This window comes from Myripristis murdjan, chromosome 1 (assembly GCF_902150065.1).
Source record: "Myripristis murdjan chromosome 1, fMyrMur1.1, whole genome shotgun sequence".
Taxonomy (NCBI): domain Eukaryota; kingdom Metazoa; phylum Chordata; class Actinopteri; order Holocentriformes; family Holocentridae; genus Myripristis; species Myripristis murdjan.
Genome location: NC_043980.1, coordinates 37,011,313 through 37,038,888, shown reverse-complemented (window position 1 = coordinate 37,038,888; position 27,576 = coordinate 37,011,313). Strand labels below are relative to the sequence as shown.

The window sequence follows — 27,576 nt, the reverse complement described above, 5'->3', positions numbered from 1 at the left end:
TCCAGCCCCGGATGTTTTAATGCCAGCCGTGAATGTTTCTTTCATTCGGAAAAAGTTGGGATTCTAATATGGAAGAGTGGAACTTTACCTTGGCACTTTGGCAAGAGCGGGATGTGATAAAGTGGTGCACAAAAGAGCAATACAAGCTCTCCCCTCCCCTCGTGGAGGAGGAGATGAGGTGAAGATATGTGTACGTGTAAATGTAAGGTTGTGAAGCAGGGCTTTGCTGAAAATGCGCATTTGTGCTCAGAGAGAAAATACAGGTTAAAACGGTTAACAAACAAATTGCGCTTAAGTTGAACCAAATGAGAGGCAAATTGCATAAATGGATTTTTTTTTCTTTAGGGATATATGTTTTCTTCATATTTGTAAAAATGATAGCTCCCTGTATATTATAAAAATGTATTCCATCTAGAGGGAGAGTTTGTGTGCCTTTTAGCTTTTTAGCAAATTTTGATAGAGCCATAGGCCTCATTGTCGATTTTTCTATTTGCTGTGATATGCCTGACATAATAGAACAGTCAAGAACCAGATCTTGATAAATGTCTGTCTAATACAGATACATACCACCTCTGATAAATTTGGCAATAACTTACTCTATGTCTTATCACTTTTCACACATTTTGTTCAATTATAAAGGCTTGAAATTTCTGCATGATATAGAATATTGTGAATAAAATAGAATCGATTATTTTTTTTAAAGAAAATCCATATATTGGCCTAGTAGTTTTTACAAATGATTTTTTTTTTTTTTGCAAAACAACAATGTATAGATCCAGTAAATGATACCTGCATATTATACTAACATTCTGTTTTTTATGTACAAAACAATGTCTGGCAGACAGTATTGGGCCAGTCTGGTCAAAAGTCTATCAACGTTATTTGCCTCTTCTACCAGCACCATGGTGGGTACGCAAGTCTCATGTGGAGGTTCTGCTCCAATTTCAAAACCTAGTTTGGTGAGATAATGAAAGTAGCTTGTTTGAACCTAAGGTTTCTACCTTCTCTATCGTTGGTCAACTTAAAGGAAAAATGTATATACTTAAGTTTATGCTAATCTTTTCCCAAAACAAACAGTCGTATTTTAGAACTCTGATATCATTTTCTTTCCTTTTTATCCAGTCATTCATTTCCATTCATTCCACTACAATATGAAAATGAACTTTCAGAGATTTCAAACTTTCTTCACCCCAATATTTCATCACTGTGATAAAGTTGTCCAAATTAGTTTTCCTAAGAGCAGCAGCACTGTTGCGTTTTGATGTCAAACAATATCTCACAAAATGATACAAGGGAAAGTAATTTCTGGAATAATGTTTGCTTTATATAGCCAATTATCAGTTCTGGGCTTTATTAATGTTGATGACTTTGTTAACCACAGAAGCAGGACATTATAAGGTGGGTGTTTCAACCAAAAATTAAAATGTCAAAATTGAAGGATTTGGATAATATGTTGTGAAATCTTTAGTACCTCTGTATGATTTGCAGACTGGTTTGTTGCAATGTAAAATGTGGGTAATTTGTAGTAAACAGGTCAAACATTCAGAATCACTGGTGTGGTACTTATAGGTCATGCTCCTTACATCCCTCAGCTAAGACAAAATTGACCTGAAACAGGATGCCTGCATTCTGATATATGCCACAAAGACACCAACTTTTGGAAATGGCTTAAAGACTAACCATTTCCCTTTATTGAATACAGTGTGAGTAAAACATAATTAAATGAAGATGTTGCCTTAATAGTGGTTGTTGTATTAACACCACCTTTTCAGCAGAGAATATAAATAGCAGATCAGAATCCCGGAGATGACAGGGAACGTCTTCTTTTTGGAAAAAACCTCACATGCGTAGCTGCCTCAGAAGCTGAAGCACAAGACGAGGCTGGAGCCTCAGTGCCGACCCACACAATTTTTGTGAATAAATTCCCACTGTGTGTCCTTATCTCAACTCTGGAAACAAGCCTGCGTGATTGTGGCTCAGTTTTAGCCTGCCTCTCAGTGGGCACATGTCTAGCCGTAGCCAAAGGAAGAAATGAGAAGACACTGGAAGATCGTAAATCTTCATTGTTCCTCTTGCGTCCTCAGCACCGCTACGTCCTCTCACCAGTGCTCTGTAAAAGAAGACAGGTGTAGAGAAGGCACCACACAGGGGATTAGGTGTCAGTGCTTGACAGTTCACCCATCATTCACATCCCAACTTGCTCTTGCTCTGACGTTTGACTCATGTTATCTCGGCGCCTTCTTGTTGTGCCCTTATCCAGCAAAACTGCATCCTCACAGCATTCTGTGGAAGGACAGTGTGTAACTAAACACAACAGGGGCGGATAGGCATACGGGCTTAGTCAGCAAGTCAAAGCCCAGGGCATCTGACTCTGGCTTGTTTTAATTCTGAAGCATGGAAATAGACTTAACATTTGGTTTGGGGTTACTTTGTAATTTGCAGGGACAACAATACATTTTCTAATTAATCAACTTGAAAAAGTGCTTTCAGTTTGTCCTGCAACTTCACACAGAGCTTTCAGCTCCTCCCACACAACCATTTTGTTCAACCCTCGTTGATAAGCCCGTGTTGGGCCGAGTGGACGGGGCTGCTGGTGCATACTGTTCCAGAAGAGAATGCTTCTGTGTTTCATCCTTTGCCGGAGCAGCATGTCAACAGCCCAGCTAACTCAATCTATACCTAGAGGAGAGAGAGAGAGAGGCAAAGGATGTTTGCTGAAAACACAAGACAGATTCAACTAGGCTAAATCTGACTACAAGTTCTATTTTTAGCCACACAGCCGGGGAAAAATGGGAAAATACCACTCACTTCTGACCAATCGTGGAGGTTAGCTGTTCACCAATGGGAGCGCGAGCCCCCCTGCCCCCACCCACAGTCACCTCACATCCTCTCTTTTCCTCAACATGTAGACAAATGTCCTTATTTACCATTTTCGGGGATGAAAATTACAACCTAACCTTAGCAGAATGACAGCCGTGCCAGTTGGGTTGAATTAAGTGACTTACCCAGATAAGTTTTTAACGCGCATAGGTTAACTGAGTGCGTGTCTTTCTTTCTGTGTATGTGCACTTGTGTGTTTGTGAGGATATGTGTATGTTAAAGGCAGATGTAGAATATCGGGATTAGGAGTAGGAGCCAGGCCATATTGGAATTTTAATCCAAAGCTTCTATCCTGACCCCTCCGGTCACTCCAGGCTATATAGCAGAGTTGGTTATGGGTGGGTTGTTGGCGTGGGGTGGGGCAGCCTGAGAAATGCAGGAAGCGGACAGTTGGACAGAGGGATGGCTTTCTCTATGTCCCACCAATTCTATTCCCCTCCTATTTCTCTCCCTCTATAGCCATGTTGCTTTTTCTATTTCTCTGCCATTTCTTTTCTGTCTCTCCTCCACTCTTTCACTCTTTCCTGGAGTGGAGCCTTTGTCAGTGGAGCAGATTAAAAAAGCAGTGTGCACGTGTGAACTAATCCGTGTGTTAGTGATGGGTTTGCAGTCCTGTGTGGCTTTGCCCTGCCACACACACCACAGCTTGCAACCCCCCCCCCCCCCCCCCCCCCCCAACCCGCTTCCTCTCTCTACTCCAGTGAACTGTGTGTGTGCACACGTGTGTTTATGTCTATACTTGCTTGAAGAGAGCCAAATCAGTGCACCAGTCCTTCAGTTGACTACCCTTTTTTCTTCTGAGGCTATCCATCCTCATCCTTCAGTCCATGTCTTTCTTCTGTATGTGTGAGCGCTTACTCATCCCACTCTTGCCAAGCTGACCCCCCCCCCCTTTCTGCACTGTTGCTATGCATCATCAGGGATGCCGTTTTGTGGCTTGGCATGGCTTCAGTGGGTTAGCGTGACAACAGCGTCGGTCCACCCAGCAATTGACCACACCTGGCCTTATTTACCACTTGTGGACTTGGGATTGGTTGGCAGTGGGGCAGATAGTTTGCAATGTGGTTTAAACCTTCAATCCATGTGTGTTTTGTGTTCATTGAAAGGATTTGCTCCCCTGACTTTGAGACACACAATCTCTCTTTTTTGGGGATGAAAACTGCCTCAGTCTTCATAAAAACATACCCACCCACACACTTGCAGCAAATGAATTATCACCCCTCTACATTTTTTTGTTCCCCTCTACCAACACAGAATATAGGTCATCATACGGCATAGTTCCTGAGGAATTTCAAGACTTGTTAATGAGCGAGCAAGTGTGAGGGGGCTGCATTAAGTATGGAGGACGGAGATGAGCATTCCCTTCATTCTTTAGCTCTGTCTGTCAACTGTAACAATTGGGCGTCAGTTTGGAGTGTAGTAAAACACTTAACGGACAATAGCGCTGGTTAGGAAATGTGGGCCACAGGCAACATACCCCTCCACTGAAGGAGCTCTATTCTCTGACAGACATCTTAAGCATTAAGTGCTGATTGTTTGGCACAAAGTTGTTTTTTTTTTTTCCCCTTTTGCTCTTTTGTCCTGTTAGCAGCTGGAAGGACTGGAGCTTATCTGAACAGCCTTACACTACTATCCTGCCATCACTGTCAAAACTGATAGAGACTGACTGATGGAGTCCAGTTAGTCCACTCGTAGTAGAGCATGGCTCTGACACTGTCAGGGTTACGAGTAGGTTGATGACCACAATACAGATATGTGAAATTTTTGTGTCAAAAATTGAATATCTCTGGAACAGAAGATCATTGAGACACATGCATGTTAGAAACCCCCAGGTGGACCTTGGGCCTTGGACGAGCAGTACGGAGGTTCGGTTCGAGAGATATGTGCGAGTCCCCCCCCCCACCCCCCCCCCCCCACCCCTATTCAGAGTGATTGTATGGGGACACATTTGCTGTTAACCACTAAACCACGATGATAACATTGCTTTTCACCACAGTAGCAAAAATATCTGTACTGTCACAGCCCTAGTTGGGAGTTGACGGTAGAGTTCTTGTATGCACTTACGGTGACTGACTTAGATTAAAGTGGCCATCACATGGAGTATGTGTGCAAGCTGTATGTCAGTCCAGAGTTTTTGGCCGAAAATGCAGCAGCAATATTTAAAATTGGAAAGGGAACTTGAAATGAACAGAACAGATTTGAGTCATTGTTAAGCCTAGTGGAACCCAGCCTGACTCTAGTTTGTGCAGAGGGCTAGTTTCTGGGCAGATTACACAGACAGAACAACCTCCCCCCTTCTCTATCTCGCTCTGCCTCTTTCCCTCCATCTATCCCATCTGTCTATGTTTCATAAAGGAGATGAGAGAAGCATCAGTCCGTCAGTGGAAGAAAGCCTACAGTGGCTGTGGGCAGAGACTGCTCTAATCTTGAGCGTGTGTGTGTGTGTGTGTGTGTGTGTGTGTGTGCGTGTGTGTGTGTGTGTGTGCGTGTGTGTGTGTGTGTGTGTGTGTGTGTGACCAGAAACGTGACGGATTAGCTGACATGTCACCAGCGAGCAAAATATTACTTTCACTACGCTGGTTTCAATGTAAAGCCTGGCTCTCATATTTGTTTACCTTTGCCCCAGTAACAAGGATGTCATTTACATTCTTGTCCAATACGTTGTAAGAGTTAGGGGCATGGTCTGTGTCACATTGTCCAATGGGTATTGATGACATTATGCGTGAGTTATACATCACGTGCCAGCTACAGGCTTATGCTAGAGCCATCCGTCAAACCATAACACATGAAGTTATCCATAAACAGGGAAACCTATAGAATATTTTGTGCCAACTAAATCCAAACCGATTCCAGCTGTAAGCATGTTTCCGTCTGCACTCATTTCCTAAACACTGCCCGAGTTAGAGCAGAGATAATAAAGCAGTAGTTGGCTGAAACTCTTATGTGCGGCTGTGGTTTTGCAGCTAGGCTGTCATTTAGCTGTGTGATGACTGTTCCAGCGGGCAGGCTAGTGAGTGGTAGTTTCCCCTTATTTAAAAAAAAAAAAAAAAAAAAAAAACATTTCAGTCAGGTGCCACTATGTGTCTGTATGGGTAAACATGTGACCCCTTAGCAGTCATGTGGCAGAAAAAGAGAGAGAGAAAGAGAGAGAGAAAGAAGCACAACCCCATGAAAGAGAGAACAAGAGAAAGACAGAGGGTATGAAAAAGTAGAGAATCCTAGAAGAGGCATCTTTACCAGAAACAACAAGCCCTTCTCTTTATGTTAACCCAGCCAGCCAGCAAACAGAGGTGGTGAGCAAACACAAAGAGCCGTTGTGTATCGTTATGGTTTGGTGTGTGGAGGCATGTGTGTGTATGTAACACTGTAAATGCTCACGTGTATGGGCTACACAATTACTCATGTACTTGCACTGTTCAGTTTGAGTTTACTCTCTAAACCCAATAAATATTCTGTAAATTAAACATTAACGTTGTTAGTATCCAAAGGGGAAAAAAATCATTTCATTGAGAACACCACTAGTTTTCAGTTATCCTTATGTGTGAGTGTATTCTAGCTTTAACAGTGGTACTGAGTGCAGCAGAGCATCATATAGGACAAATGTATGGGCTGTCAGTGGGTGGAGCCCTGCTCTGCACATGAATATTGTATGTCACCATCTGCAGAGTATAGATCAGTGTGCCACATGTTCACATGCTCTTTCATTCTATATGATCAGGGACCTACATGTGATTTCCCCAGGCAACTAGCTAAGCAATTAAGCAACCGGCACCGCACGTTTGCTATTCTTAGTAGTCACTGTATGAATTCAGCGTGTTTTGAGAACAAGTGCACCCAAATCATACAAACAAAGAAACATATATTTAGAATAAATATGAATAGTTTGTTTTATTTTTTGAATAATTACAATAATTAATTTGAAAATAATTAAATTAAATAAATGTTCTGTTTTTTTTTCATAAGCATAAATGTACTAACTTTGTGTTTGTGTTCATTTTCTGATTTTTTGGTAAATTATTAATTAATCTGTTTATTTATTTAGTTGTGAAAAGGGGAGTCAATTTTCTAAAAAAAAAAAAAAAATGCAAAATTTTGTTCACAGAATAACACATAATAAGAAAAAAGTAAAACTGTATTATTGATCTATCCATAGTAAAATGCAGGGCCCCGAAATGATTGTTTCCCCCAAAATTTCTAGGGATGGCACTGAGTAAGAAAATGTGCTTGGTTTGATGCACTGCACAGACGGGCTCTAGTTGAAATGAGGCTTTGCATTACTAAGTACTGTAATCACTCCAACAATCTTTGACGTGGCTGTGAATCGTGATTCGTGGCCGCCTTAAATGAGCTTCGACACTGGAAAAAGAGCAAGACGGGAGAGGAACAAAAGAACTCCCTGCCTTAGCCTCGCAAAGTCAAATACTGAGCCGTTTTCTTTTGTGGCCAGTCAATACTGTGGCCTGTGTAATGATGGCTTAATATCCTTTCACATGTCAGTTTGGGAGATTTACCACTGAAACGGTCATCGACGATGTGTAATTAGTGTAATAACTGGGTGAAGGGTCATATTTCCCTTCCCTGCACATGCATTAGAAGTAGGTCAAATGGGGGTTGGCGTGCATGTGTGTACTTGTGCAACTGTGTGTGTGTGTGTGTGTGTGTGTGTGTGTGTGTGTGTGTGAGAAAGGGGTTTGGGCAAGTGGGGGGTTTGTCAAAGAGAAGTGTATTGACTGGTATCTGGGCTGGAAATCTGACCCTCCCCTTAAAGAACGTATCCAGTAATTATGTCAGACATCTTGGATGGCCTGGGAAGTCATTCATTATTTACTTATTCACAAGTTTGGAATCTAGGGCAGCCATAATGTTTTTTTCTCCACCACTCTTGCTTCGACTAATGGTGTTGGTTCCAGAGGAATTTAAATGAAAAATAAGCAAAAATGAGCAGAGTATTGTCAGCGCAGTGTTCAGCTGCTGGGAAAAAAATCACTGTTCTATCCATGTCAGCCTTGCTCCCTTCCCATAGCAAGGTCTTTTTTTTTCATTTATTTTTATTCACAGTCAAAGAGCACATACATAGAACATGAATATTCCATTTCCTTTTCCCTGCCTGCCAGTAACGCCCAATACTGCATACCCATAGGATGGGAGAAGAACAGAAACAAAAAAAAAATACAAAACTAAGAGACTATTATAGAAATTCTGTGCGATACAGCACGTGATTCCTCTCAGAATAGATCATTGGGTAAAGAGTGGTTAGCAAATAGGCTGTAAATTACCAGAATATTAGTATAAGAAAACTGAAAATTACCAGAAAACTACCTAAAATTACCTGCAAATCAGCAAAACATGTAAAAATGACAAGAAAACAGTAATTCTAATTAAAATGATATACTTAAAGGTCAGATGAGTGATACTGGATCAACGTCAGATTTCTGGGTTAAATGTGTGTCTTGTCAACACACATTTAACCCTTTAAAACCTGAGCAAACTCACTCCACTCCTTTCAACAAGATGAGGGAAAATTTGCCAGAAATTAGTAGAAAAAAAAAAATTCAAGAAAATGACCAACAAATGGAAAATGGAAATGGACAGCTGGGTTTGATTTTCAAGCTCTTGTTTGTGATGTCCCAACACTTTTTCTTTCTCGTGATCACTTCACAGGAATATTTTAAAAGCTTCACGGCTTATTTCTGCCATTGCTCTCATTGTAAGTCACTGTGGTTAAGGAATGACTTCAATTATATGACTAAAATTAAAATCGTATTTCTCTCACTGGTTCTCTGTCTCTCTCTGACACTTCTTTTTGACTGCAGAGGGGTAGCACATCTGATCTGCTGTGATTCCTTCCTCTCTCTGTGTGTGTATGTGTGTGTTTGTGTGCATACACCTCAGAAGGAGCGGGTCTTGGAGAGCCCATACAACAGCATGTTCTCTCTCTCTCTCTCTCCCTCTCTCTTTCTCTCACTCTGTCTCTCTCCCTCTCTCTGTCTCTCGGTGGATGAAAGGAAGCGGGGGTGAGGGAGGGTAGTGCGAAGCGGAGCTGGTGTTCTCCATACTAAATAGAGAAGTATGTAGTGCATAGGTAAGTGCTGTGGTGGGCAGCTCTCCATACCAACAAGGGAGAGCGTCACAGCGCCCCTTTTCAAAAAAGGGTTCCACTTCAATAGGAGTGGAAGGCAGTTTTGACGCATTTGGAGCACAAGCAACAACGAGAAAAAGAGCAATGCAGTAACCATGACAGATTTCACTTTGAAACACTTGTCCATCTACTGTCATAATTTCAGTCACTTCTCTGTCTCTCTGGTGCAATTTGTTAGGTATTGTTACACAAGCCAGCTTGGCAATATGATTTGGCCGTGGCGATGAAGCAAAACTTTGGATTAGAGTTGACTTGGACTGAAGGGAGAGCAAAGTCAGGAGACCTTTGGGGGTTTGAGGGAAGCGGCAGCCTGCACGTGATTCCCGGGGAGTCTGGGACAAGGAAGGAGGGCGAGCGAGGAGGAAAGGTGTGGTGCAGTGACCCGGGGGCTGGCTGGCTGCTCGCTCATACGGCAGAGCCAAAAGGCAGAGCTGCCTGCCTGTGTACCCATCTGGGGCCCATCAGGAACGCAGGCCACAGGAACAGAAACACAGTTACACACACACACACACACACACACACTCACTCACACACACACAAAGGCAAGGGTGAGGAGTGGAAGCGCCCCATTGTCTCAGGAGGAAAGGGAAGGCTGGCTGTGTCTGTGGCAAGCCTGTGATTTGTGACTCTTTGACATAGAACAGGATTGTGTTGTATGTGCCTTTTGCATAGGGTAAGAAATTCTATCTTCAAATGGTATTTTTTTTTTTTTTTTTGCCATTTTCATCAATGTTCTGTTCCACTTAAGTGTACCAGAGGCTTACAGTGAGCCAGGGTCCTGCTGTTGTTCATGCTGACTCACTGTAAGCCTCTGGTACACTTAAGTGGAACAGAACATTAATTAACGTCATTAGTAACACCTGAGTTTACCTGCTATTTCACGTCAAACTGGCTGCTGTGAAAAAGGCCTGTTTGTTTTATTTTTACATCATAAAACACTGTTACAGATTTTTTTCTTTATTTGTATTCATTTTTTTAAATGCCCAGAACACTTTGGGAGAAATGGGACAGTAGCTGCATTCATGTGAATATATGAAAAATCAACAAATACATGGAAACAGGGTGAAATACATAAAAATAGTGCTTCTAGAGCTGCTCAAATATGGAGAAATTATCAGTTTATTATTTATTTTGCTAAATATCACGGTTGTGGTTATTTATCTCCATTTGCAGGAAACAAATGTTACCGCACTTTCACACCTTAACTGTTTGTTCCTCTTGCACATAATTTTGTCATAATTAAATTATCACTGACATTTTCACTGTGTGGGTTCTCATAGTTAACAGGGCATTTTTTGCCCCCTCATTGTTTATTTCACACTCTTTTGATGATCTTAAATGGGCTTTTTTTTTTGCCCAGAACCTTGTCACACACGTGTGTAGGAAGTTAGTAAGGATGAACACAAACTATCTTCACTTACAAGTCCTTCATACACAGCATGGATGATGTAAAGAGGAAGATTCGGAAAGTGCACTATTAATGTGCAGCCTGCTTTAAACTGCACAAATACCAGCGTAACGTCCTTGCTACGTGAGTTTCAGGTAGCTCCGTGAACTCATGCAGAGGCTCACCACTCCAGCAGCAGCAGCTTTTACCAGTAGGCGTGATTTCCCTGGAATAGCCAGTTACATCAGAAATCGATCTGTATTAAGAGACGAGGCCCACAGAAGCGCACTGCCTGACTTCCAGAGAGAGCGTGGGATTTTAAAAGCAGCTGTTTACAAAGGGCTGCCCACTAGGCAGCAAAAAAAAAAAAAAAAAAAAAAAATAGGCTATTATTTTCCCCTGCAATCCCACCGGATACAAGGAGAAACAAGGCCTGTGTGTCTTTGTTGTCTTATTGTCAGTAAGAGATTTGATATCCCTGCTGTGCGTGACAGTTCGCAGCACAGGTCCTGGTAGCAACTGGCCACGTGTTACGTAATCTGCCACAGATGGAGAGTCCCACATTCAGGCAAGTTAAAGCTAGCTAATGCCATTCATTGGTGCATGTGGGAGAAAGGTGAGAGAGCAACAGGTCTCACCTTGCTTAGCCCACTTTAAGGCTTTTTTTTCCCTTGTCACACTATAGATCTTGTTCACATCACTTCTGCTGTCATGCTGTGATTTTGTTAGCCACTTCATTTATGTATTATGTCTACCTGTTTTTAATTTGAGTGCTTTTGGGATGTTATTATGAACTTGTTTTTCCCCCTTGCCCAGTAAAATAATTTTTGATCATTTTAGCACTTTATCCTTGTTTTTAATCTTCAAGCTGAGGTTACAAAGTGCATTACATGAAAGATGCGTAAAAAAGGGTAGTGAACAGAGCAATCTAAAAGGTAATTAAAAAATACCACACAGAGGGAAAAGTAACTAAGAATGACAAAGAATAAGAGGCTCATCAGCAAGCCAGCTAATCCGTCTTGAAGGAGGTGCCACATCAGCAAGGTTAACAGCATGTTATTGACATTGCCTGGGATGCTGTGATGTCATAGCCCATAAGAAACTTCAGTGAACCACCTCCTTAGCCCACCAGCGGAGGAGATGAAGTTATTGACTGCAGAGTAAATCCATAGCTGTTTATGTAACTGGCCACAGTCTTTTCTGAGAGCTCATGCTGTGTTGCTGTTTGCTATGTTACGTGCCTGCACACAGGTATTTATGCACCCGAGCCACTGGTATTGTAAGCCGTAAATGGCTTAAAGTCTCCAGCTCGGGGGCCTAGATGATAAACCAGCATGTTGAGGGATTAAGACCTTTTGACCTGTCTTGTGAGCAACACCAGGGGCCAGGAGCTTTTACCCTGCAGTGAAATAGTTCAGAGAATTTGTGCTGCCATTGTGGTAGACTGTCACTTCATCTGTCTCTGCTCTACTCTCACATGCTGGCTGAGACTCCAGGGTGATTTACAGAATGTGTTTGTTTGTTTGTTTCTTAAAGCTGTCAATTAAATGACTTTTTTTTGGCTTCTTTGTTTTTTTGGCTTATTTTGTGGTAATTTTGGCTAATTCTTTTGTAATTTTTGACTAGTCCTCTTGTTATGTTTTGGTAATTTTCTGGTAACATTCTTGTGGTTTCTAAAAATTAGTATTATTGTTGTTGTTTTTAGTAAGTTATGCTCTGGTAATTTCATCTTAATTTGCTAATTGCCTTTTTCCCATAAGGTTTCAAGGAGTAAATAATCCATAAATAACCCAATCCAAACTATCTTTTCAAATCAGAGTCCTGAGGGCAAAATCACCCCAAGTGTGGGTCCGGGGCTTAATGAGAGTCAACTTGAGGGTCCAGAACATCAAAAAGTTTAAAAAACCCTGGCATAGAATACTCTCAGTCTCTGTCTTTTGCTCTGTCTCTCCTCCGTCTGGTGTTTTTTGTGGCTTCTGTGCCTTCTGTACTTATCAAAACGTCATACAGAGGAGCATGTCATGGAGATAGAGATTAGACTGAACATGATGCACACACACACACACACACACACACACACACACACGTCACATGCCTGTCTGTCAATGAGACCCACAGTGAGACTGTGTGAAGGCAACATGCTGCCAGCTAGTAGTGTTGTTGGGAGTGGAGCACACAGTACACTATGTAGCTGTGAAAGCACACAGTGCTGTTTAAAGTGCAGAGGCAGGCCTGTACCGTACTGACTGTATCACCAACATCATCATCATCATCGTCATCATCTGGGTGTGGAAGGGTGTCTGTGGTTTCACACTCACATGGTAGAAAGGTGAATTCAGCAACCTGGTGACGAATAGAAGTCTTAGTCCTAACAACTGTAATTGACTATCTTGGGCACAGTGGCTCCTAGAAATGAGCTGGAGACGTGGCGGTGTCTGCACAGTCAGCGTACCCCCACTCCCTCTGCACACTCGCCATGTCAGTGGGTCAGGCCAACCTAGAAAACGTCTAATTACTCAGGGTCATCTTGGTTGCCATCTCTATTTTGTACAAAGGCAAATCATGGTATACTAGAGTCTTTAGTCCACAGCTCATATGACCAAAGACTACCAGGCGGTCCTGTTTCAGGGTTAGGGGGGGAGTGTGGGTGTCTCGACTAAGGAGATAGTGCTTAGGGGGTTTCTGAGGTAGGCCATCTAGATGATAGTTGTAATGTTGATGGGAGCGAAGGAGGTGGTGGTGATGGAGAGCAAGGAGGAGGATTTGGAGTCTGGAGTTTGTTAGCCTGACGCCTGGCCGACCAGACAGACAGACAGACAGACAGATCCAGACACATCCAGACTGCCCTGTCCTGCCCTGCACTCCCAGCCTGACTGCCTCATCAGTCAAAGTCCACACCAGACTGGAACGTGTGTGTTTTTGTGTGTGTGTGTGTGTGTGTGTGTGTGCCCGCGTGTATGCGAGAGGGTGTTTATATTTGTATGGCTGTGAGAAAAAGACAGAGTGAGCAAGTGTGCATGCATCGTCTGCATTAATTAGAGAGTGAGTCTCTGAGTGCACACGTGCGTGAGCGGTTTGCTTATGGTTAACACTGAAAGTGGGACCTTAACAGGAAAGTGTGTTTGCTGTCTGCATGTAATTAAGACTGCAGCACAGCATACCCAGATGTTACATTAGTTTACCAAAGGACATTTTTAAACAAAACAGATATAGTTGTTTAAGATCTTAATGTTTGAATAATACAGTAGAATACAAAAATTATCTTGTGGAATTTAGTTCATTATTCTAATAAAATAGGCCTAAATGCAGCCTCTTACAGTGGGCAAACTATAGCAATTCACATTGTGATTTTTTTCTGTTTTTATTTATTTGTATATTTTGATGAATTGTGCAGCCCTACATGTAACACACATCTGTGTAATCAGATGTCAGGCCGTGTGCATTAGTGTGTGCGTCAGCTCATTAACCTTGACTGCACGATTAATTATGTATCGGCATATCAGCAGTGTTGCAACATTTCCTTTTATGTCCAAGGTCTGCAGTAGATGAAAATAGTCAAGATGCTGATGTTCCAAAAGATGGTGAAAGGGCAGCAAAGTAATTTATCCCTGTGATGATCAAGGTTAATATGCATGATCACAATATGAATAATACACGCATGATTATAATCATAGAGACCTTTCTTAACTCTTATTGTCCTCTCAGTGGTGTGTCCTCAGCATCTCCCAGTTGGGGTTGGCTGTAACCCCCCAGGCCACTGTGAAAAAGGAGAATGCGATTGAGCGAAGTTGTGTGTTTGTGTGTGTGTGTGTGTGTGTGTGTGTGTGTGTGTGTGTGTGTGTGTGTGTGTGTGTGTGTGTGTGTGTGTGTGTGTGTGTGTGTGTGTGTGTGTGGACCCGCAGGGTGAAGACAATAGTGGCAGGGCTCCGATGACATGGACACAGATAGACCGTTAACTGATAAAAAGTGACGGTGGGCTCTGTGAATAGAGCTGATTACACAGACAGATGACCTGAGCCAGACTGATAGTCATCACCCCACCACCCCCAACCCAAAACTTACAGATACACACAGCATCTTGGCACCTCCTCCCCTGCTCCCCCACAGCAGACATGCATCTCTCTTGTTTTTCCACATACTTAAAGTGCGCACACACTCACACTGTCTGGTGTAATGGCTTGCTCTCGTGGTTTTATCAGGGCCATCCATGCATAGCTTAACCCCCCCTCCTCCACCCCACACACAGATACACAGACATGCACACACACATAACTCCAGCCAGTGCTCACATGTCTCCTCTCCAGCAGCCTTAATGCAGCAGAGCATAGCCTGGCTTCACCCGTGTGGTGAATTCCTGGTCTTGGTCTTCCAGACCTGCCATTCGGGCTCCCCTGAGATAGTGTCTGGGTCGCTCCACTGAGTCCACTGACTCTTAATGCCTCCCCACTGCTCCCTTCAGGCTAGCTGAAAGGGCAGCCCCTGCTAATGGAGCACTGATTGTGTTATAGCCTCAATTATCTCTCTTTACCTCTCAACTCGGGGCCATTAGCGGGATAGATCGTACTCAGGGCTTGTCTCCAGTCACGGACTAAGGGACTGTCAGGATGATGGAGAGTAAGAGCCAGGCAGGGTCCAGGAAATGCCATTACACCTTTCTTCCCTCGCCCATGCCTTCAGCTACAACTTGTTGTTTGCAACGCAGACTAGAAGGGTAACTAAAGCCGTGCAGGGTGCAAGAATACCAGCACAGTATAATGTATCATCTGAAGGCTTGCATGACACGTGAACCATATGTATCCTCCTGCGGCGGCTGCTTGAACTATAGATCGGGGTAAATGTGAGCTGAGAGTTTTGTGCAGGTGGCAGCAGTGTGTTATAATGGCCACACACACCAAGATGAGAGAATACAATTTGCATTTGGACTGCGAACATTTTAAAGGAGAAATCCACCCCCGGATGCACAGTCTGTGATGTTAAATGCATGCCAGGAGTTCTTTGTGATGAAGTGTTGCAGTTCAGCTATTTGCTGTACCCATCTTTCCCTCAAACTGCCATACTAAATCCTCCATATTTAACTTGTCAGCTCCTTCCCTGTCACGAGACTGACTGTTTCACCTCAAGTGGTCCTCTACAAAATGGATGAAGTGGATCTGGCCCAGTAAACAACATGATTTTGAGCTGAATAAATGTTTTGAAGGATGCACAGCAACACATCCATTATCGACTCTCTTGTCCAGTTCTCCTAACTGATGGAACTATTTTGTTTCTGTTCACTACACATCACCGAATGGGTAAATGGGCTTTAACTTTAAGGGCATATTTGTAGCTTGAATGCATGATCAGTCAGATCTCTCTGCTGTCTAACTACACTGTAGGAGTACTGAAAATATCATGTTGTCATCTAGCTGGTTCTGACAGGTCACCTGTAGGAATAAGTACACCACATAAAACAAAACTGGACCTGAAATGAAAGGCACATCCGCGGTAGCTGATTTGTTAGGTGTTTTTAGGCTTTTTCAGTGGCTTTTTCTCTCAAGAACCGCCTGGCCTCTGATATATGAAAAAGTAACACCCTTCACCCTAGACAGCCCCCCTCCAGGCGCTCCTGAGCAACACACTTCACCATCAGGATGATTCCAATAAAACAGTTTTATATTTTATCCACACCTGGAAAAGTTTGAGATGTTTACTTTGTCTGATCACTCTCTTTTTTTGTCGTTTGCAGACGAGCTCACCTGCGGCTGTGTCTGGAGAGGTTGAAGGCCCTTATACCCCTGGGACCCGACTGCAACCGCCATACCACTCTGGGCCTGCTTAACAAAGCCAAAGCACACATAAAGGTAACTAGCCTATGCACCACTGATGCTTACATGAACAGTGAAGTTGTTTTAGCATAGAAATGACTAAATATAGACCTAGACCATATATAAAAGCAAGAGACAGTGAGTAGCTTCTAAAATACATTTCATCATGAAAAAAAATGAAGATGATGAAGACAGCTTAACTCGAACAACAACAACAGTCAACAAGGAGGAAAAACAAATGACAGCACGTTGCTTAAATGACAATTAAAAGAGATAACATGCTGATTTGAGTAGTGCAGCAGGCATTTTATTAGTTCATTTCAACTCTCAACTGAAATGTTTTCAGGACAGAAATGATAAGAAATATAAGGTGAAACAGCAGTTGTGTTAGTTCACAAAAGCATAATAAGCCAAGGTAAGTAGAATAAATCCAATGCACGCAAGACATCAGAGAGTAATAAGTTCAACAGATTCAGTGTGATACTGGCCTGTACTGTTTTCAGTTTTTAATTGCATAATACATATGCTGGGCAGGCAAAGAAATACAGTTTTTACTTTGCATTTTTAGACAAATATTTCAATAAAATTGTGTGGACAGGTGTGTTAGTCTCAAACACTTTCCACAGACTTCAGAATGGCTGTAAAGTGGTTCATGGACACAAACCTGTCAGCGCCAATGAAGCAGTGATCAGCTTGTTCCTGATAGCCCAGTATTGATGAGCATGGAACATATCCAGACATCTTACCTCAGGTTTTGCCTTCCACTTTAAAAGCGAGCATGTGATCGTCTGAGATGGAGCAGCAGATCGTGTGTGTGTGTGGAAAGCCAAGCGTAGCGTGCGTTCACGTAACAGAGAGGAGAGGCATAAAGCCGACATTGTCGTCTGCGGGACGAGGCTCCCCCGCTCTCCGCTTCTGCTGCTGTCAACTTGAGTCTCTGCTTTGTTTTGTCATTTTGGTCCTTTGCCGGGAGTCACGCTCGGCGCTGTTGGCAACCGTGACACGGGGCGACGAGGTTACCGCGCGACGCTGCCGAGTCAATCGCCGCCACGGTCCTCACTCACATTATAATGAAGCCAGTTGTAGACAAAGGTAAAGAATTCAACATGGTGTAAACAAGGCAGCTGAGGGAAGTCGGCGAGGTGACTTGGCAGTGAGTTTAGTGGCTGAATGTTGATGCTGTGGAACAGATTTATTCTGTGTCTCGTCTGCGTCTCTAGACATGTGGGGGCCCTGGGCAAAAAATCATTTAGGGGCCCTTGCATTTTACCATGAATAGTTCAATCTGGGCCGAAAAGATGAACCTTAAAGTTTTTTTTATTTCACCCACTCATTAAAATTTATTTTTTCAGGTCATTTTTGTTAAATTTTCTACTACTTTTGGCTAAATTGGCTAATCTGTATTATTGCGGTCTTTTATTTTTCACTAAATTGAGTGAATTTGCTCAGTTTTCACTGGGGTAAATGCTCAAGTAATCATTGAACCCTTCACAAAGAACACTTATTTTTCTTGTAGTTTTGTTTTCTGTTTTTATTATTTTTTTAATTTTTTTTCTAACTAAGGTTCAGTTCATTTTTGTTGATGTGCCCGGCATCATTTCCCCTGTGTTTTTGAAAGAAATCAAGTGAATTTGTTCAGGTTTCAAATGGCAAATTGAGCTTTCCAAAACAAAAAAATATCTGGCTGGGGGGAGCTCTATATTGAGGATGGCAGGGCTGACTCGTGAGCCTAGCAGCTCTGCTCATCTGGCAGTTTAAATGATGCGAGAAGAATTTTCTCATGTACTAATAAATGTTAACATCTTTATCTATGCAATTCACCCTTTTTTTAAATAATGTACCTCTTCTCACAGCTCTTTTCTTTCTCTCACTCTGATCCTCTACATTGCAATTTTCTTATCATTCATCTGAGTCTCTTTCTAATCTGTAGAGGTACTAGTTCCACTCTCATAGTCACTTCTCATCCCACCTGTCTGTCCCTCTTCCCTCACTGTTTATTATTTAATTAATCTTTGTTCCCACCCTCTTCTTTACCTCCATCTTCCTCTCCTCTATTTCATTTAGTCTGTCTCCATTTCAGTCTTTTTCTGGTCTATGAATGTTGAGGTTACTAACCTTTTTCCTGTCCACCCTTTCTCTCTTTCCCGTGGTCAGAAACTTGAAGAGGCGGACAGGAAGAGCCAGTACCAGCTGGAGTCCCTGGAGCGCGAGCAGAGGCACCTCCAGCGCCAGCTGGACCTGCTGAGGGGAGGCAGCGGTGCTGGGGCCCAGAGCGTCCCAGGAGAGGGCGAGAGAATACGCATGGACAGCGTGGGTTCCACCCTCTGCTCCGACCGCTCTGACTCTGACCAAGGTCAGTAGGCCTGCAGCCTCGGACTGGGATTTTAGCTTAGGCACCTAATCCCCAGCTGTGTCAGTAGAGCTGCTCAGTAGCCAGCAATAGAACCGGTCATCCTGGTCAAGGCCCAGATGTGACTCTTAACACTTCCCCGGACAAATAAAGTTGTCCTTGTTGTGGTTTTTCACCATAAAGCAAAATTTGACCTGATGGAAATCCAATAACTTTAGTACCCAGCAGTTTTTTTTTTAATGTTAGTTTTTACTACAGCACTAGCATGTCTGTAGAGCCAAATTCAGCCAGGGCAACTGCAAGTGAGACTTTTTGCATACCTCTCAAAAATTATGTTTTTGTGCCTTATATTTATTGTAACAGCTTAGCTGCCATTTTAACCTCTCATAGTACTGTGCACAAACAAATGATGATAAGACTTAATTCTGTATCCTTTGTCATTAGTTTGAATGGACTGCTGCAATATGGTGATGGACATAGAAGTACTGTAGATAAATGAAGATAAACACAAACACATACTTAAGCATTGTTCAACAAACCACTTAGTATAAACTATTCTGTAAGTTTTATGCTGTGCTACACTTGCTTAAAGGACCATACTGGCGATTCTGAATGTTTACTACTGTGTACTCACATTTTACATTGCAACAAGCCATTTTCTACATCATTTCATTTGACTTTCAAATTGGAATTTTTAGTTGAAGCTAACAAAGTCGTCAACATTCATAAACCACAGAACTCAAGCAAGCATTTCCCAGGGGACTAGTTTCCAGCAGAGAGACTGTTTCACTCCATCCAATTCAAGTCTTCAAAACACAACAGTGCTGCTGCTTTTAGAAAAACCAATGTGGAAGACTTTATTACGGTGATGGAATACTGGTGTGAAGAAAGTTTGAAGTCTCTGAAAGTTACATTTTTTATCTCGTAGCAGAATGAATGGAGACCAATGGCTGGATAAAAGATAGGAAAAATGATATCAGAGTTCTAAAGTAAGACTGCGTGCTTTGGGAAAAAGTTTGCTGAAACATGAAGTATATGTTTTGTGTATATTAGGTTAACCATGCAAAATCACTTGGTATGGTCTTCCAGAGGTTCAGTTGCTAACATGAACTAACATTAGCTAACATTACTGTATTCTCCATCAATGAGATGGAGGCAGAGAGCAGAGATGACATCCAAATAAACAGATAATTATAACATCATTGCCAGGCAAAGAGCTTCATGAGGAGGATTACTGTTTTAATCTCTCCTTTTCTGCTCTCTCCCTCTCTCCCTCTCTCTCTCTCTGTGTGCTCGTCTGCAGAAGAGATCGAGGTGGATGTGGAAAGCACAGAGTTCTCCCATGGAGAGCTGGACAGCGTCAGCACGGCCAGCACCAGCGACCTGGACGACCACAGCAGCTTGCAGAGCATGGCCAGTGACGAGGGCTACTCCTCTTGCAGCGTCAAACTTGCCTTCTCCTCCTAGAGCCCTGCAAGCCCTCGTGCCCCACCTTCGCCCTCCCAGACCCTCCCGCCCGCCCGTCTCTTCATCCATCCACACCTGCGTGCATACATCCTGTCACCTCCGACGACCACAAAGACGACGTAACCCGAAGCTAGAACGTGGCTCTCGTCGCTCATGCCTCTCTGCAGCTTCCTGTCCCCCACCCCGCCCCCCTTGCCTTTTAGTCCCCCACCCCCTCCGTGTTGCTGAACCCACAGTCGGAGGAGCCCTGCCGGGAGCACCTCCCTCGTCTTGTTCACCTCCGAGCAGAACTTTGAGCCACCCCGACCAACGCCGACACCAGGGACCCAGCGCTCGACCCGAACACAGAGCCAGCTCTTCAGTTTGCAGCTTGACACCGTGACAGCCAAACTGGTTTTAGAGTCTTTTAAAGGGAGGTCAGAGACCTGGTTGAGATGAAAAAAAAAACAACCTACAATCATCTTGATTTGAAACCCACATAATCGAAGGGAACGAATGATCTTACATCTTTGTTTTAAGAGAACCTTCTGAATTTTTTTAGATCTACAATCCCCGATTTTATCCAAAATGCACTTATATTGATAGAATACGGAAAAAATAACTATTTTCTCTTCGGTTCTCTCTGTTGTGTGTGTGTGTGTGTGTGTGTGTGTGTGGAAGGGTCTTGAGCTGATCCTGCGTGTTCCCTCGTTAATGTTCTGCTGTTGGACCTGGACAAACAGGAGCACATCCAGTTTGGACACTGACAAACACTGTGGGTCAACTTGCCATATCAACATAGCTCGGCTTTGTTAAACATCCTTTATTTTTTTTTTTTTTATTATTATTTTTTGAAATTCAATCCTTGTCTTACGTTTTTCATGACATCTGCTTGACGCCGCAGCAGCTTGGACACTCGAATTGGTGCTATTGTGAAACAAACCAACATGGGAAGCAGATCAGATCTACAACCAAGCTTTGAAACGCAAACAAGCAAGGCTGCCGCGACTGTTTCCATCCAAGTCTGGAGGAAAACACCAACAAACAAACAAACAAACAAAACCAGAGGAAATAAATTTATACATTCCTGTCGAATGTGGGTGCTCGGTGCATTTTTCAGAGTGGAAATTGTAACGTGTGTTTTGTTCTGTTTTATTATTTTTTTTTCCCTCAACAAGCAGCTACCAACAAGCTATCCTGCACTTGCCTACTTTAGAGCTGTCCATAAAAAACCGGCACAAACCAAGAAGAAAAAAAATCAACAAAAAAAAAGTTATGTCCAAACTACAACAAACTTTGGAACAGGTGTCCATCCTCTTTCCAGCAGTAACAAGCAATAACTCTTGTAGTCGTTTTTGTCTCGTCAGTTTGAACTACTCCTATTTTTTTCTCTTCTCTCTTAAGACACATGCCCGACATGTGTGTGTGTGCGTGTGTGTATGTGTGTGTGTGTGCGTGTGTGTGTGTGTGACCGTCCAAAAAAGCAAATTCAACTTGCTTGTTTTTTTTTTGTTTTTTTTTGTACATATATACAAATAGCTTAATAAATGAAAGATAAAAAGGAGTTAAAAAAAAAAAAGGTAGAGCTCATGGATAGAACTATTGCCTCTGTTGCTGTTTGACCTGTGTTTATTGTGCATTTTAAATTATATTTTTGGAAAGATTTTATCTTGTTCGGAGTGGCAGTGGATATGGCATGGACAGTATTACTTTGTTCATTTTGCTGGTTGAAACGTTCAAAAGTTACTAATTCTGTAGCTGCCCTAAGAAGAAAAAAAGTTACACTTTGAGACGACAAAAAAAAAACAAAAAAAAAAACGTGAGAACAACTTCCTGTATCAAGATGCAGAAACGCGACCCGTAGAGACTTCTGTTTGTGAACGCTGAGTTTGCGTGGCACTCGTCTATTTATTAGATTTTTTTTTTTTTCCTCTTGTTTTAATTTTGATTAATGGAAAAAAGCTGTATGGCATTCCACTAGTGGTCTAGTGATCTGTGGACAGGAAGTCTGAAGTGTAAGAAAAAAAAAAAAAGGGTGTATGATGTCATTGACTTGTCATCCCGACTCCCCCTGGCATTACTGAGGTCACGCCCAGATTGCACTTCAGCCAGTTCTTGCTTTTTCTTCTTCTTCTTTACCACTGTCAACTCTCTCATGAATCCTTTTGTGTGCGAGAGAAAAACACCGCCCCCAAAATAATCTTTTTAAAAAAATATATTTATTTCTCAATCCCTCAGCAAACACAAGAATGGAAAAAAAAAAGTTAACTTATTTTGGTTCTGTCTTATTTTACTCCTTATTACTCATTCCTTATTTTAAGAATTGTATATGTTACTGATTATTGTTGTTTTTTTGCGATTTTAAAAAAGCTATCTAGCCATTTTGTTTCCATTTTTTTTTTTCTTATGTTTTATTTGATGGACACTTGAAATGTAATTGGCCCCTAAGCTGCTCCTATAGTGCTGAGCCTTTGCCTGTTGAGTCAACAGCCTTGTCCGGAGCTGACCCTTAACCCCCCCTCTGCGTCTCTGACGGGCACACTCCGCTGAAACAAACGGACAGGTCTAAGCAAAATGGCCCAACTTGCCGCCGTGCAGACTCGTGCCCACTCTTGTGCACGTCTGGTTGTTTTGGGGTCCCGGCCTCAGCAGCAACAGGGGGTTATTTCAGGACAAGGCCTGCAAATAGCCAAGACTAATTGGCAAATACTGAGCCGGCTACTACACAATAAAGGGGTCTGAAACTCTGCTCTCCTCTTTTAGGAGGATTGTAGTCTCTGTTAGACTTTAGTCGACAAAATGTGTCTTACATTTACAAGGCCTCCGACTTGAGGATTTAAAGAAACTTAATAAAAAAAAAAGAAAAGAACAAACCCTTTGGTTTCCCAGAAGGACATGATTAAGGTGTAGAGTTTGACGCGCAAGCTCCCAGCGGAGCAGCGCTGTGTCGAGGTTGTTGGACTTGGCGTTGAATCAGAAAGTCACCGACGCGGTGCTCTATCTTCAAAGAAATAAGCCAAAACCACCTCAGAACACCTCAGTGTCCTCTTCTCTGTGTTTTTCTCGGAGGGGCAGTTTACTTTGACTCTGCACCCTCGCCCTTTTTAAGTTATTACCCTCCATCTTTTCCTTGTTTCTTTTTTTTCTTGTTCTATCTTTGTTGGTCTCATGAACGTGCACTACTGAGAGAAAAAGGGGCTCATGTCGTACAGCAAGTAGTCTTGATTCCTGCTCCAGACCTGGGTCAGATCTTTTTGGGTGGGTTTTGACATGTTGGGAGTACCAGAGGGGCGGGCTGACATTGCATTGGGACGATTCTGATTTTGCTGGCTAAGAGTTTGACCACAGAAAGGTGCAACACCATGACCGTCAACTATTTTTCTTTGTGAAAAGTCACATTGTCCCTCTGGTACTCCAAGACATTTAAAGTCGACTTTGAATGCTGTTTAACCCAGATCTGCCCTCTCTCCTGTGTGTATGTTCTCCATGTTCTTACTAAGGCTGTGCAAGAAACCTGGTCCCAGATGAGTCTGCACCGACCACAGCTGGGCTCCGCTTACCAACTCCTTATTGATTTACCTCATCACACAGATTTTTTTTATTATTATTAAGAAGTCTGGATGTCATTTGCCATAAAAAGACAAGTATTTCCAATGTAAAGTGAGATTATAGCGAATGATGTCTCTCTGCTAGTGAATTTTAATATGATTTCTAAGTTGAAAGTGAGCGGAGCCCAACTGTGGTGGCGATTCCTCCTTCCAGAATCAGAAGAGCAGGTTCAAGTGCAATCAGGTCTTGGACCAGGATAGTTGGGACAAAGTGGTTTTCACTCTCTGGCTAAGCTGCAAAGTCAAAAAATCAGCATATCTTTGGAATCTGGTGATCACAAACATTATATTTTTACCTCTGTATGGAAGTTCAGGGCCGGACATTAAGGTCTTGGTCCAAAGCGATGGTTATGTTTCACTTTGTAGTATTTTTTCAGTTGAAGCTTTGCAGCGTAGGCAGAGAGACAGGAACCCGGCCGATTGGAAGGGCGGTGTGTCTCCTAGCCCACACTCCATTGTGGTGTCCACGTCTCAGGCAGCACCGTGGGAGATTGATGTGAGTGACTGGGTCCACGAGGTCAAGGAAGCCCAAACCCAATCAACCAAACGATCAGTCTCACTTAGGGGAGTCCGCCCTGTTGTCCTGAACCTGTGGCCATCCTTTGTAAAACATGCACTCTGACGATGATTCAAGCCGTGTAAGTTGAAGATGCAATACTTACAATAAAAACACCAAGATTGTCAAAACTGAATGCCTCAGCTGGCTTGTTTTTTGCCCAAAGATGCTTCCATGCTGAATTATTCTTGAGAAACTTCCTGTATCCTTTTTTCTTTGCATGAATACTGATACATTTAGGGGCAATTTTCCACACAGAAATGTTATTAAAACAGGAATAGGTCTTCATCTGGAATAGCTAATCATGGCGTTAAAAAGTGACTTTTTAAAAGTGACTAAGCACGCATCTGGAATCCTTGATTAAATTAAAAAGCACAACAAATCCCAGTTTTTCTTGGTTTGGGCGCACCATTTTGTTCAGTGATTTTCTAATTCTATTCCTTTTATTTCTATTCTTAATTATTTCCTGCTAATTTTCATGTCTTTTATTGTTTGCAAGTTTGCTCATTTCGTTTGCCCCGCGTTTTGGTATGAAAACAAGTGAAATTGCCCAAAAGGTTAATTTGAAAACTGAACGATGTTCATAAATCTTGGATCTAGAAAAGTCTAGAATGGTGTGGAATCAGAGGAGAAAACAGCAGGAAACTGTAGTTAAACCTGTTGCCTCGGACATTTCATTTAAACCATTACTTAAGGACAAAATCTAATCTTCAGTTTGGAAATCAGATCATTTAAATCTAGATTAAGATAAATCCAGGACTCAGGGCCAAAACCACCATTTCAACATTGGGGGGGACAGATATTGAATTTGCTATTGAATTGCTAATATATTGCAACAATATTGGGGGGGACATTTTTGGAGTGCCTATATGGACGTTTGGTCCCTGCCAGGACTGTTTCAACCCATGGGAAAGTGAATTCGCACTATTCCAGTTTAAAGGCCCATCTAAGATCTTCAGTGTTGATGCGAGCCGCCAGCGGCCCACACTGATGGAAGCCTCGTTACCACATATCCGTTGCTCAAAACTCAGGTTTTCATCATCCAAGAGCGGTTCTCAACCTGAGGGTTGGGGACATCCAGATGATCAAAAGAAGAAATCTGCACAAAAAAGTATTTTGGTGAGCAAATATTATATAAACTGGTTTAGTCTTTGTAATATGTTTTTTGTTTGTTTGTTTTTCTGGTAAAATGATTAGTGTTTGCTGTGTCTAGGCTTCCTCCAACAATAAATCCAGTAAAATAATCTGAAATAGTAAGATAAAAATTTGTCAGTGCCAGAGTCAACAATTCACAAAGCCATGTTTTTGTATTTGGGATCATGAGCTGAAGGGTTGAGAACCACTGCTCTGTATTGTGAGTGAAATCCCCAAGATAGCTAATAGCTGCAGCAGTTCTCAATACTCTCATGCCAGCAAGTATTTAGTCAATTAAGCTGTCACATGTTTTTTTGGAACGAGGTTCTCCATATTTCTTGCGCCACAAATGGGTTGACTAAGATCATGATTTCTGTGTGATCAAAGCAATCTTGTGGCGAAAGCTACAAGTGGCAAAGTGTTTAATTTTTGCGTCCGACCACATGAGCATCCACCACATGTAATACTCTTCTCAAGCGGTCAGGGCTTGTGAAAAACGGCTTGGAGACGCAACCTCCCAAGTTGAACAAAACCACAGAGTTGCATCAGAGTGAGAAAGTCTCCGAGGATGTTGCAGCCTCACTTGCATGAAGAGCCCATTGTGACTTTTTCTGTGTGAGCGCCTTGCTCTCAAAGAGTTCCTCCTCTGAATGCATCAAGTCATACGGAGCTCTGTCACATTCAACATGTCCATGCTGCAACAGCTCCACGTTTCAGCACAGAGAAACCAGTGCTCATATAAACACACACCACTCACAGTTAATTCAGCTTTTTTAGAGAGTGTTGAGCAGCCTCCCAGGGCAATCCACTCAACAGTTGTTAACTACAAACTAGGGATGGGCGGGGTTAACCGGGTACCCGACTATCCGAGGGGAGAATTTGCTACTCGGTTACAAATTACTACTCGGTTATCCGCGGCATACAAAAGTGCCCAGTCCAGCTTAGGATCAAACTACATTTATACAACAGGTAGATCCGACCGAGCAATCTGATTGGTCAATCAGACGTTTAGAATGTGCTCAAATGAGCAATTGAGTACGGCTAGCCGTGCTCAAATGGAAAAAAAACCCTAATCACTGAATATATTACTCCTCCCGCAATATTAGCTATTTCCTGAGTCTGTGTGGTTTCCATGGCAACGCAAAACGTTTCACTGAAACCCGCATCAAAAGCCGCTGTCAGCTTTGTTCGCCTGCATAATGGACCGTTTGGTTGTCAATTTTGATTTGTTTGGCGACCTAAGTTTGGATAAACGGCTGAGCGAGGAAGACAAGACAGAAGAGAAAAAGGAGAGATACACGAGAGTGACGAGTGAAGAGCTGGATCAGCTGGAGAGGTCAGGAAATGAAGCCGGTACGGCCCGGTCAACGTCTTGGGCGTCAAATATCTACAAGACTACCTGACAAACACCGGGCAAACAGCTGATTTCTCACCTGTAAGGAAAGAAGAGCTAAACAAGATCCTCCGTGAATTTTATGGGGCTTTAATTTCTAGGCTATAATAGAGAATGAAATGCGGAGTCAGCACCACGGACAGTAGGCTACCTGTAAGATTTTCCATGGAGATGTGCGGCTATAACTTTTTTCTTGTTATTAATGTGCTAATGTAATCAGTTATTAATCAGCCTATTAATCGTTATTAATTTGTTTAGTCTTTATGAGTTGCCAAGACCATTGATTTAATTAATTTGTCAATTCGTTTGCATCTGTACACTGACGCGAACATTTAATAAATCGACACATCTGAGAAAACTGTCGTCTTTATTTCAGAGGTAAATTGATAACAGCCTGAAAAGGTAATTAGCAAAAGCCTCCGAAAGGTGGGGCTGAAATTATATAACTCTGTTCAGCCTTATTGTGACTGCTTACTGTTACTTTTGCTGCTCAGCCACATTAATCGGAGCTGACGTTAAATTGGAGTAACGCAGCCCCAGCTGAAATAAAACATCGGCTGGTGAGTTTATGAAAAGATAGATGTTTGTTGTGGTGCTGACACTGGAAAGCAGTAGCCTGTATTTAAATATAACTGTTAATATAAGTTGGTTGTAGATAAAGATCAGCTGTGTCGCTGTCACGGCACCTGTTAAATCTGACCTGTTAGATTAAAAATGACTGAGAAGTCGGCAGAAGTAGGCTATAACTATCGGTCCATGAAAAAAAAAAAAATCCAGCGGATATTCTATAGTAACAACATGATTGAGCTAGCAAATAAATAATTTAGTCTAACATCTAGATAGATATACATTTTCAATTTTCAGACAGAGGGTACCTAC

General features: G+C 42.4%; 1 protein-coding gene across 2 annotated transcripts in view; it reads left to right on the top strand.

Annotated features, from left to right (window-relative positions):
* mxi1 (max interactor 1, dimerization protein) overlaps positions 1-23,864 on the top strand; it is a 34,181-nt gene extending 10,317 nt beyond the window's left edge. For both annotated transcript variants that reach the window (XM_030053320.1, XM_030053327.1), the window contains exons 4-6: positions 16,132-16,246; positions 18,365-18,563; positions 19,864-23,864. In XM_030053320.1, coding sequence (XP_029909180.1) covers positions 16,132-16,246; positions 18,365-18,563; positions 19,864-20,027 — 478 coding nt within the window. In that variant the 3' untranslated portion in view covers positions 20,028-23,864. The remainder of the gene's footprint in view (positions 1-16,131; positions 16,247-18,364; positions 18,564-19,863) is intronic.
* Positions 23,865-27,576: the final 3,712 nt, after the last annotated feature.